This window comes from Xiphias gladius, chromosome 18 (genome assembly GCF_016859285.1).
Source record: "Xiphias gladius isolate SHS-SW01 ecotype Sanya breed wild chromosome 18, ASM1685928v1, whole genome shotgun sequence".
In the NCBI taxonomy this organism is placed as follows: domain Eukaryota; kingdom Metazoa; phylum Chordata; class Actinopteri; order Istiophoriformes; family Xiphiidae; genus Xiphias; species Xiphias gladius.
Genome location: NC_053417.1, coordinates 26,653,588 through 26,666,163, shown reverse-complemented (window position 1 = coordinate 26,666,163; position 12,576 = coordinate 26,653,588). Strand labels below are relative to the sequence as shown.

General features: G+C 46.4%; 1 protein-coding gene across 1 annotated transcript; it reads right to left on the bottom strand.

Moving 5' to 3' along the window:
- Positions 1 to 6,951: 6,951 nt before the first annotated feature.
- On the bottom strand, positions 6,952 to 12,015 carry hsd17b10 (hydroxysteroid (17-beta) dehydrogenase 10). Its single transcript, XM_040151893.1, has 6 exons — positions 11,911 to 12,015; positions 10,472 to 10,636; positions 9,163 to 9,327; positions 8,932 to 9,060; positions 8,710 to 8,818; positions 6,952 to 7,383 (listed from the first exon to the last, which is right to left on the bottom strand). The coding sequence occupies exons 1-6, from the start codon at positions 11,932 to 11,934 to the stop codon at positions 7,193 to 7,195; spliced, it is 783 nt and encodes a 260-aa protein (XP_040007827.1). The 5' UTR covers positions 11,935 to 12,015; the 3' UTR covers positions 6,952 to 7,192.
- Between the last annotated feature and the right edge of the window lie 561 nt (positions 12,016 to 12,576).

Genomic DNA, 12,576 nt, shown 5'->3' with positions numbered 1-12,576 from the left:
GTAGTTGGAGCTACGAGAAAAGAGAAAAACTAAAACAAACAGATGCTACAATGCTGATAAAAATAAATCCTGGTGGAAAAAAAATGCTGTTATTTATGTGTCTAAACTAACAAAGGATTATCAACGGAAATATAAAGAGAAACACTGAAATAATTTAAATATTATTGTTGAATACTTAAAATGAAACCCAGAGAAAGGGGGCAGAATAACATCTACTATGTTTAAAAATGAATATAGTCACTCAGTAAAGGGAAGGAGTACGTCGCTTAAAGCAAAAGAATGTGAAAAATCTGGGTAGGAAGTGTTGAGTTTCACAGCAGCTTGGCTACACATTTTTAAAAAAGGCAAAGAAGAGAGAAATGAAACTAATTTGTTAGTGAAAACAGTATTTTTTTGTTGAAAAAGAAAAACTGAGAGCTCAGAGTGGCGAGTATGACATTGCTGTTCATGTTTATGTGCCGAGAAACACCACATTTATGCAGAGAAATACCTCGGAGTATGTAACATACCTGAGCTTAAGTAAGTGAACTGTCTGGTTCGTTAATATTCAGAGAAAATATTGTGTCCGCGTGTGAGCCACAGTTTGAGTTGATTGGGTATTTTACAGGACAACCGAGCTTTTACCAATGTTCGCGGTGATGAAAATAACATATCGGGTTATTTGAAGCACAAGTAGCTCAACGGGGAACAGTGAAGGTTTCTTCACGCCCCCGGAGACGAGAAGGAACATTTCCATGACTTTCAGCAGAAACTCACCATCTGTGACAGAAGACGCTTCCGGGACGCGGCGCCAAGAAGGAAGTCAAGGAGAAGGCTGCGAAGGTCGATGCGGTTTTATGGACAAAAAACACCACGCCAGACATCTGAAGAGCTTCAGGCCGACTCGGAGCAATCTGGAGCGGTGGTTTTCAGCCCGTACCGTACGGCATCACACTAAACCAAGTAGGGCTCCATGGGCGAAGGCCAAGGAGGGCGCCACTATTGAAAAGCACAAAAAGGAAAGAATAATGTTCGCAAGAACTTTCCTGGATAAGCCGAAGTCTCTCTGGGATAACGTTCTGTGGACAGATGAAACCACAGTAGAGCTCTTTGGGAAGGAAGTTTGTTCAGTCTGTTGATAGGTGACGAAATGAGGCCCATAAGGAAAAGAACAGCCCACCTACGACAAAACACGGTGGAGGTTCCATCAACTGCTGCCTCTGGCCCCGGAGGCGCTGAATGTGTCAAAGGACTGATGAAATCGGAAGATTACCGAGGCACTTTAGAGCGAAATGTGTTACCCGGTGTCAGGAAACTTGGTTTGAGGGGGAAGGCCTCGGGTCTTTCAGCGGGACAACGACCCAAAGCAAACATCCGTCACCACAAGAGAGCGGTTGAAAAAGGAAAAGATGGACTGTTTTCAACTGGCCAGCAACGAGTCCGGAGCTGAATCGAATAGAAAACCTTTGCAGAGAGCTGAAATCTGCCATTGCAAAAAAGGACTCCTGCAGACTTAAAGGAGCTTGAACGAACAGTAATGGAAGAGCAGCAGAAACCACCAGCAGACTGGTGCTTGTCAAGAGAGACGTTTAGAGGTTGCCATGGCTGCCAAAGGTTCTGCAGCCAAATATTAGTGAAGAGCCAACAACTGTGTCTGGGCTACGTTTTGTGTTTGTATTTTTTCACTATTATGCAAGTTTTTTATTTTTTTTCAGTAACCTTGGACATTCTATTAAGATACGTCGATTATACAAACTGGTTCATTTGCATTTATCCGAAGAAGATATTCTGAATTCCGTACCTACAATTCAGGCGGGTCAGTACGTTCAACCAGGACCGTGTATACTACATCAACTAACTTCCTCCTCCGCTCCCGTCATAATCACCACGGCCACCAGGGGTCATCTAACGATAAAACAGGCTGTGGCTCGGTTTTTTACAGGTGGACAGTCTCCAAAAAGAGGACGACTGAAGACAGAGGAAACCAAACTCAGTGATAAGAGCCATTCCGGGACTTCAGATGCAAACCTCAAAATACTCCGCGTCTCTGGCTTTTTTTTTTATCATTCTCTTGGTTTCATTGTATTTAGCAGAAAAGAAAATCCTGTTAAACTTAAAATCAATCCCAACTTTTTCGAATCTATGCAGATGAAATTCGAAAATCTTATTTTTCTTTATATTTTCCAATTGTATTAAACTCATTGAAAGCTAGAAAGTTGGCCTCGGGCGAAGTTTTTGCTGTTTGTTTGTCCGCCTGCTCACTTTTCTCTTCCTGATGATATTTCCGATGATTTTTTTTTTTTTTGTCCTGATGATGTTAGCCGATTGCCTCTTTGCACATGAAATGAAGTTTCAGCCCTCACTTTGCCCACTAGGGCCGCTGACAGTCGTGTACTGACGCGGTGCAGTTCCTCTCAAACTGCCCCAAAAAAAACAAAAAAAAGAGGAATAATAGTTTTTCTCAGCTATAAAGAAGGAAAACTTAGGTAGTTAAGAAAAGCAAGATGCGCCGACTGATTCAGTCTAAAACAACAGTCCTGCAATAAATCCTCCTTCATGAAGGTTATGATGCAAAATTTTTTTGTTCAAACTGTTTTAAAGAGATTTATTTAGTTTAGCCTCGTGATATAAAAAGGGTTGGATAAAAAAAAAAATAGAAACAATTGTTGGTATAATGCAATGCAATTCAACAAATTTAACAAATTTACCATAGAGTTGAATCAACCCTTCTCCAAAACAGTAAAAGTGGCAGCACTACTAATACTAGATGTGACCAAACAGACTCCACAGTTAAAACTATGACAAAGCTCTTTATGTTAAAGAGCTTGATGAAATAAAAAAAAAGACAAAATGACAGAATTATAGAGTGAATGCGCTCACTGAGGAAGAAGCAGCCGACGAAAGTGTGATGGACTTTCATGTTTGAGGTTCCGAAGGTTTAATGCTGCCTCTCGTCCTGCTTCGCCGGCGAACCGGGAACTTCTTCGCCGCTCTCAATGTTGAAAACGAGCCAACTCTACTCTCTGCCCCTCTATTTTACTCTTTTTTTTTTCTACTGCAGAGTGTTGTACTACCCGCACGTTTATTTCAGTCGCTCAAAGTGTTGTAACACGTTCAATGAAACTATTTACGTCAAGGACAGTGTCCAAAATTACATTAATCTGGAAAAAGATGAAAGACCATGTGCAGACCCTCGGGCGGGCGAAGGAACCAATGGAACACGGAGCAAAAACTCAACGTTAGCACCACAAACAGGCCAACATCCCACCTGCAACCACGCAAAACACACTTCGCAGGCACAGGATATAGATATCAAAATATTATACATACACATGTCAAATGTCAGATTCATGCTGACAAGACCGGTTATCTAAGTTGAATTTTTTTAACTACCCGAGAGGAAACGCGGCAGTCTGTGCAGGTTTTCCGATTGACGGGGAGCTTATTCCCTTCCCCGAGTAGCTTTGGAGGAGAAGGCGGACTGCGCAAAGGCGGAACCTGGTCTAGGGGCGCTACAGCCTCCCCTTGAAGCGGAGGAGCGGCGTTGGGAATAATCTCATGCACTCAACGGACGTCTGAATACAGAATTAAATATGAAATGTTGAGCTTTGACAACCTAACAAGTGAATCACAGCTGTGGTGCCGTCGTGATTTCAACAGCGGGTCAGAACTGGTGACGCTGGACACCGGGCGGGTTCCGCTTGACTTGATCTCGTCCTCCCCGGCAGGCCGCCATTTTCCAGCGCCCGAGCTCCAGCAGCCTCTCTACGATACCGGTTCGTCGCCCGAGTGCAGTCAGATGAAGTCAGGGGCTCCCTGGTGAAGGAAGTGGAACACGGCCAGATATCTGTCTCAGGAGCTGGAGGTGGAGGGTCTTCGTCGGTCCACTGGGTCCCAGACAACTGACACCTGAGTCGCCAGTTCTGGAAGTGTCTTTTACTCCACATGGAGACACGGGACTCGTCCCAGATAATAAGAATCGTACAGGTTTATCACTTGAGTTTATTTTTCTGAAAAATCACGTGTCCATCGTCATGGCAGAGGTAGGACGGGTCTAAATACTACAGTACCCATGATCCTCGGCCAACCACTGCCACGGAATAGAATCCAGTCAGAGGCGCGAATCAAAGCATTGGTAAATTCAAAATGCTTTGTCGTCAAACTCCCAAATTTCCGTTTTACAGTTCAGTTGCTAAATTCATCCAAAACTGACCCCAAATTAAAAAGTGAATCATTCCAGCTGCAGGTTGTGTTTTCAGTTCTCTCGGTTACCTTTGGCTGCTGCCGGGCGTTAGCAGTACGCGTAACGATTTTAAGCTCTGCTATTTCGATGCTCCTTTCTCTCAACACTGGACACTGGACCAATGATGCTGCGGTAGAACGGGATTCGATCCCCGGCATCCACAACAGGACAGCGGGGGCTGTTTATAGAAGCAGATCAAGAGCGCGGATGTGAATCTTTTTTCATTTAATCGGTTTATTGTTGAGCAAATTGATGATAAATACAGGGAGGCTGCATTTCCCTACCAGTAGACATTTTGTTTTACTGTTTATATTGAGGCACATTCCCCTTCGGTGTCCCTGGTGGTTTTGGGGCCGTTGTGGACAACGTTTGAAACGAATGAGCAGGTCTACTTTGAGGCCATATTCAATTTTTCAGGATTTCTGCGTCGATGCAACGAGGCACTTTGAGCTGTCACGTGTTTTATTCGCTGGATTATCCAGAAACAGACATTCCTATCGGGTCATTTTACTCACTTACTGTTTTCCAATTGAATTTCCACAAAGTACCACAATATATAGCATATTACAAGTCCACGTACCCTGAAGGATGATATCCATATTTTTTCCAGCGTATTGATATGCTGAACATTTGAATAGCGCCTCTGACCTGAGGTGGGAATGTGGCATTTCAGGATTTCCTCTTAAATCGGTACCAGTCATTTTTATTATATTTCAGATTTTTCACAGCTCTGCAACCAATTTCAAAAAAAAAAAAATTCCAGCTGTCTGAGCTGCGGTCCACCGAGGGAAACTAGACACGGCTCTGCAGGTGTCGCACGCTTGATCAAGTTGGCCAGTCAGATGCTCAAAGGTTGCTCTTTTAGGCCTTTTTAAGGGAGGACCCAGGTGCAGCACAGTCGGTCTGCGTAGGCCTCGGGGCGCTACATGATGTCACGGTACCACAGTTGGAGAGTCACTACATTTAACCTGAACGAGTCAAGATCCCCCCCCTCTTCATTGCCACAGTGAAGCAGCCGGAAACAGAGGGGAATGTGGCGAAATTACTGCACCCCATCATTTTTTTCCCCCTGTATCATTCACCGTTCACAGCTTTAACGCCTTTTCCCTACGACCACGGAGCAGTTTGAACGGGGCAGGGCTGAGGACACTACAGCTACGGGCACAGCACGGTCCATGGAGGATCCGAGCTGCGGAACCGTAACCCCTGCGGGGGGCCCGAGCCGCCGATGCGTCAACCCAAATGCACAAAGCTGACATGCAGTAAGACCGGCGGTGTGGGGTATACACGGGTCCCGTATAGCCACCTCTGGGCGGGGGGATAATACACCCGCCGAGAGAAACGGCCACGGGTCTGTAATCGGTGCACAGTGCCGGCAAGGCAGAAGGCAGTCACGTTACGGGCTCTCGTGTAATCTGTGCTTTTTACTCTGCACCGGAGACTCTAGGTCCCCGACGTCGGCCTTTAAGGCATTGTCTCCCCCCTCCGGCAGCATGAACAACCCGTAAAACAGCACCACGCCTGGAGTCTGTATTAAGGACAAGCTCGGGAGACAAAATCTCCCGTCTCCTGAGCCGCGTGGGCTTCATCATCGATCCTTCCGCAGGGCTCACGTCTGATGAATGCACCTTGTTTGTGCATGGGTAGCAACACACCAATAACTCTGAAATCTGAAATCCATACATAATTTATAATCAAATAATATAAAATATTTTGATGCCATTCTGAAGTAAAGCGGCAACTTTTAATCATTATTCTTTTAGCAAACAAATCCACACCAGAGTCTGGACCAAACTCTGCTGAGTTCTCTCCCATTTCTTCCTCTAACTATGCGCCGCTACACGCGGGAGCGCCATGCCCTCTGTTGGACATTCAAGAGAAGTGCAATATCAACCTCTCCGTATAATTGACCTATCGCTTGTTAAAGGACTCCAGCGATTTGGTATTGCAGTCCCGAAAAGTTGGTGGGGGGGGGGTCGAGACAGAGAGATGAACAGAAACGAATGATCAGAATCGAAGCAGCAGAGGCCGCGACACTGTGACTTCTCCTCCCAAGTTTGGGTCAACCTCCGAAGACACCGGCTCCCACGTTTCTCATAGTGCACCTCTTTTGCTAAACATCTCCTGCCTGTTAAATGTCCACATCTTTCAAGACTCCGCGCCTCAATTTTGGTAACACACAGTTATGCTCCTTTTCATCTCGTGAAACATGGTCCTGGATAACTTTGATGTCAAACTTAAGATAACAAAGAAACTTTCGCCGTTTATTCTTAAAGCCGACTCACAGCCACAGAAAACTCATCATTTCTTTGTTTTGTTTTGTTTTTTTTCTCTTTTTCTGCATGTGCTTAGCGAACGCTGTTGTATATTTAAGAAAAATGCAAATCAACCTCTCAACTGAAGCTATTCCTTGTTGAATTTCTGTGGGCTTCGCGCCAGTGGTAGACTGCGATGGCAGCGGTTTTAGGGGTCAGAAAAGAAATAAAATTTTGCATCAAGTTGAATTTAGCTGGTACCACAGAAGCATTCGGAGGTCATCGTATGACGTTTCCATCACGTTGACATGACGAGAATCATTTTACCAGTGTTCTTTGGTCAGGACCAAAGCTAGATTTGAATTTTATCACCCTCTATACAACCCCCCCCCCCCCCAGATTCTAAAATCTAACTTGTGCAATTAGGATGATTTTAAAGAAGCTGTACGCACACAATAATTTTAGTAGATAATCAAACCCATCAGTGGTTTATTATAATCCGGATTAGCATAGAAAACAACCAAAGTTGAGTCCACAAAGTTCTGCAATGTCCTGAATGAAGTACAGTCTCATTTTTACACACTTTCACAGCCTCGCGCACAAAACGGTTTTTGTTTTTACTGTATGCAGCTTTCTACAACGTAATACACCAGGAAGCCACACACATACACATACACACACACACACACACACACACACACACACAGAGTCCGTCTCAGGGCTGCATGCGAATGGCGCCGTCCAGCCTAATGACCTCTCCGTTAATCATGGGGTTCTCGGCCAGTGATGTCACCAGGTGAGCAAACTCAGCGGGGTCTCCCAGGCGCGAGGGGAAGGGCACCTGGCGGGCGAGAAAGGAGCGCACCTTCTCTGGAAGGCCAGCCAGGAGAGGAGTGGAGAACAGACCTGGAGGAGGAGGAAGACGACGAAGAAGAAGAACGATTTAGGCGGAAAAGGAAACATCACAGTCCAAAGTGAAGTCACGCGTGGTTTCTACAGGGTTTAACAAGTTAAACTCAAGACTTTCTAAGACCGTTTTATACCTGTTTCATGGTTATACTGGTCAGAAATACAGGAATTTAATGAAATTTATATCACATTCTTGGCTGTACTGTTCCAGCGCCATATATCAATACCTAAATACGATGACCTAGACCCAGATAAGTGGCAGAAAACTGAGGGACGGCTTAACCGGGTAAAAAAAAGAATTTAAGTTCACGTTAAATTTTTGTCAAAATCCTCAAACTCTCAAAAAGTGGACTGAAGTGGTCATCATTCAGATGAAGCTGTCGATCCAGCAGGGCACCGCCACGGCAGTTTAGCATGGGGAGATGAGGCTGAGGATAAAAACAGCACTGTTCATGAGGAAGTGTGAGATTTGATCACTAGCATAATCAGCACCCGTAAGAACTGACGTACAAATACAAAGAATTTCACCCTGCAGATCTTCATCGTTTGTGGGAAAGTTTCATTCAAAAAAAAAGAGTAAATAGAAGAATTTAGCAGAGTCAGCAGTCGCATTAGTGGACACAAAACAATCAGACCATGTTGATAACACGTCTGTCAGTGAAGCGCTGCCACGGGGGGAATGTCTCAGGCTACACAGAGTTAGATGCTAATAAAACACCTTCGTCAAGCACAGCGGTGAATGGCTGACATGCGAAGCGGTCGGCGGGACGACAGTCGCCGAGACGTTAGACTAGAGAACATTACAGCCCACAGCGGCTGATGTTACGCCGTCAGGTGCTATGACACAGAGATGTTCCATACTCTTCTTATCGTCAAGAAAAATCTCAGGAAAAGACCAAAACCAACAAGTAACTGATCTACTAACAAGTATTGTGTGTGTGTCCAAAGCCTTGTATATGTTATTCAAAAAAAAAAAAAAGTGTATCACTCAGTCCTTCAACAAATGCCCCGTGTTCTCCGGTCTGAGCAACGTTTGCTAAAATCTTCAGTGACGGGCAGTTTAAAAATGATTTAACCTTCGTTAATAATTAAAGTGTATGCAGTATTAATGACTTATCTTTGAAAGGAGTAGTCTGACATTTTTGAGAAATTCGCTTATTCACTCTCTTGCCAAGAGTTGGACGAGAGGATCGACGCCACCCTCACGCCATGTACGGTAAACGCGAGCCTACAACCGGACCCCCCGACTCTGTCCCGAGGCAACAAAATCCGCCTACCGTCCCCCCCTAACGCCCACCGGTTAAACTGCTCATTTTCACTAACCGGGCGCTATGGTGACGACTCTGATGCCCATGGGGGCCAGGTCTCGGGCGATGGGGAGGGTCATTCCGACGATGCCGCCTTTAGAAGCCGAATAAGCCGCTTGGCCGACCTAGAGCGAGGACAGAGGCACAGATTTTTTAATTTTAAAAAAACGAAAAAGCCAATAAACACAGTTGATTTTCGTTAATGTCCGTGTGTGTGTGTGTGTGTGTTTTAAATGACCTGTCCGTCGAAGGCTGCCACGCTGGCTGTGTTAATGATGGCGCCTCTGTGTCCATCTGCATCCGGCTCGTTCTTCCCCATCTCACCCACAGCGAGGCGGATCACGTTAAAGGTTCCTGCAATATTCACCTGCGGGGGGGGGCACAAAGAAAAGTCACACACACGACTGACGAGCTGGGACTGGTATTTCTTTTCTTTCCCTGTCTGCGTAAACGTCTCTGCGGGTCCTACGTTGATGACACGCTGGAAGTCCTCCAGGCTGTGAGGAAGGTCCTTCTTAAAGTTGTAGGTTTTGACGGCCACGGCAATGCCGGCGCAATTAACCACCAGGTCCAGCTTCCCGAACTGCTCTCTGGCCAGGGACACCGCTGACTGCACCTCCGCCTCCGACGTAACCTGGGAAACGACAAGGTTAGTCCCGAGGACCGTTTCCAAACATCGCGCTACCGCGTTTCCCTGGGCGATGAGATCGATGCTGTCATGGACACGTGCGTAAATGCGCCGACGACTGCAGGCAGGGAACTAGAGACGGGTCTGGCATAAGTAAAGAGTAACGGACGGGGGCAGAACTTGCGGTGTGGTGACAGCGATGGATGATGTGAGTGCGCCATCTACTGAGCTGAGAGTATATTACACCTGCAGTTACAGCTGCGGCCTCGGTCTGGATTTCATGTTCCCCTTGAACCTGCTTAGATTGATTTTTTTTTTTTTTTATAATTAACTGACATTAATTCCAAGAGTGAGTTCACGAGGGACCAAAACGAAACGTGTCCGTTGCCGGGTTTACGCGGCCGTACTGGGCCAAAGATCAATTTGCGAGCGGAAGAGGCTCCACTCTGCAGCGCCACTGCTCGACCACAACCAACGCGGGGATGCGTCCTCTCACCATCGGGTCACGTCACATCAACTTCAGGGGCAGCATTCTCCCGGTCAAGCTCTCCACCATATCATATCAGTAATTTGAGACTATAAAACGAACAGTTTTGAATCAGAACCTCCGGGATTTGGATCGACGAGCTTGTGAAAAATAAGGCGCGTCGTCTATTTGTCAACGGCCGTTTGTTTCAATGTGTCAGAAGCGTATGTAATCAAAAGTTAAGCAGATTAAATCATTGGATCGGACTCGGATCAGGGCCGGAAAAAAAAACCTTGATCTGGAAAACCCTACAAGCGACCCCCTTCACACGGGCCTTTTTTGACAGAAGAGCCGTCACAGATGGGAACACACGGCTATAAGTAATAAAAACTAATGATGACTAATCGATGATTAATTCCATTTGGCTGCTTCAGTTTCAGGGTCCCGGGGTTTTGTGCGCGCTGGCTCTCTGTCACACTGCCGTGCCTCCCTGGGACACTTAAATAAAACTGAGCCATCGCTACCGTTTAGTTTAGTAAGACCTGCGCTTTTCGCGGACTGTTGGCTTTAAAATGACCAGAGGTTTTCACAGCTCTTTGTGCAGAAATGTACACACGTGTGGATTTTGTATCAGTGAACGTGCGCCCCCAGGTCTACGGCGTCTCCCGAGTTTTTTGGACTCACGTCTGCAGGAGCGAAGGCACAGCGGTCTCCCAGACTGGCTGCCAGAGCTCGTCCATCGGAGGAGGGCAGGTCCAGGATCACGGCGGACGCTCCGCTCTGCACCAGGCGCTCCACGGTGGCCCGGCCCAGACCAGAAGCACCGCCCGTCACCAGGCCGACCATACCCTACTCAACACGCACACATGGATAGGGACGGACGACGGGGGGGAGGAGGGTGGAACGGGAAGAGAGGAAGTGCGGGAGAGTTAAGAAAATAAATACATTTAAAAAAAGTAAGGAAAAAGCAGCAGGAAAAACACGGGTCACTGATAAAGACGGGTGAAAGGAGACATCAAAACTGGTCTGATTAATTTAAAATGCAGGGGAGGAAACCTCCAGAACAGCCGGGACACAAGGACTCCAGTCATCTCTGTTGTGTTATGCTGGGTTCGGACCACACGCGGTTTCTGTCCGATTAGATGGTCACTGTGTCGGACGAGGCGACTTTAGAGTCACAAACTCTTGTCGTAGCTTGGCCGTGCGACGCGACGGGCTGCGTGTCGGTCCCGGACCAATCACAGCGGGCCGTCTTTCAACAACCCGCGTGATGTTATCAGGAGGCAGTTGCCAGGGAACAACAATAAAGGAAGGATGGCGTTCGAAGCGGTGCGATACTGGCCGTCTAAAAACAAAAAAGCGACCCAAAAAAAAAAAAAAAAAAAAGCCAGCTGTGCTGTTGCCATAGTTCCCCGAACTATTCCTGTGTTGAACAGTACCACCTAGCGGCACCAACGACATCGCTTCGCCACGCTTGCAGGTGTGCACGGAATGGCGCTCTGTGCTCCTATTGGTCAACAGCCTGGAAAGCGTTGAAGAAAACGTGGAGAAAAAGCAAAAAAAAAAAAAAAAACGCTCGTCTTTCTGTTGGGTCGCAGAAGTGGCGTCAGTTATCGTCCGTTCCGATACACCACGCGGAATCGTCAGTATATTATCGCGCCCGATGCCCGGTTTCGATGCGACGGTTTCTGTCGGGCCGGGCTGATGTCGGACTGACGTCGTGTAGTCTGAGCCCGGCGCCGGGCTAAGGTTTCGGAGAGGGCAGTCTCGGAAACCAGCGCGGCTAAAACCAGAACAATCTGCGGGGCTGGGTAGAATTAAACCTGAGTGACAAACACCGGTGTTTTTTTTTTATTTGAGCGGACCGACCCTTTAAATAATAAACTCTTGCTCCCCCCCGTTGTCAAGCGCACGACGGAGGACGCTGTGAGGACTCACCGATTCCCAACACGGTCGCTAAAAACCTCTGAACCACAGGGGAAAGCGGCCTAGCGGGAAGGGGGGGAAACGAACCCCACGCATCACCGCACCGGCCCGTTACACGTCCCGCACATCGCATGGTCTCGGGGTGAATAATGCGAGCGTTGCGGCGCCGACAGAATTAACTTAATTTCTCTCCTCACCTTGACGCACCGAATGTTCGCCATGTTTGTTCGGGCAGACGGCAGTGACGTCGCACCAAAGATCGCGTGGGCTCGAGAGGAGTCGCCGGTTGACGTAAAACGCCAACGGCTCCTACCCGGTCGTTATTTACCAACCAACGACACTAACGACGTTTCTTTTAAACATATAACGTATTTAACTTATTAAATAAAATATTTTTTAAAATCCAAGAAAAATATGGACGTGAACTGACTTTTATTTTGGTCCCGGCGTTTTGTGAGACGCTTATAGAATCGTGTCTTTATCGATCACAAACCTTATTTGTGATCAACTGATAAATTGATCAACATTTCATGTTTTGTTTTGTTTTGTTTTTCGCCCTGGACGATAACAAAAACCTTTTCAGTTGTATTATACTTCACTGTATTTTAATCCACTGGCTAAATGTCATATTCATTCATGCTAATGTTACGGATAAAGATGCACAAAGGAGGTCAAACAGTAAACTGAGCCACTGGTTTTATCTATAAAGCCAAAGTTAAGAGTGGGAAAATTATCAAGATTGCATTTTGTTCAGAGCAGAGACAATTAGTTTATTAATCGATCAACAGAGAATAAATTGGCAAATATTTGATCAACCACAATTCTTTTTAATTCAATAACATAAAAGCAAAAATGCCAAATAT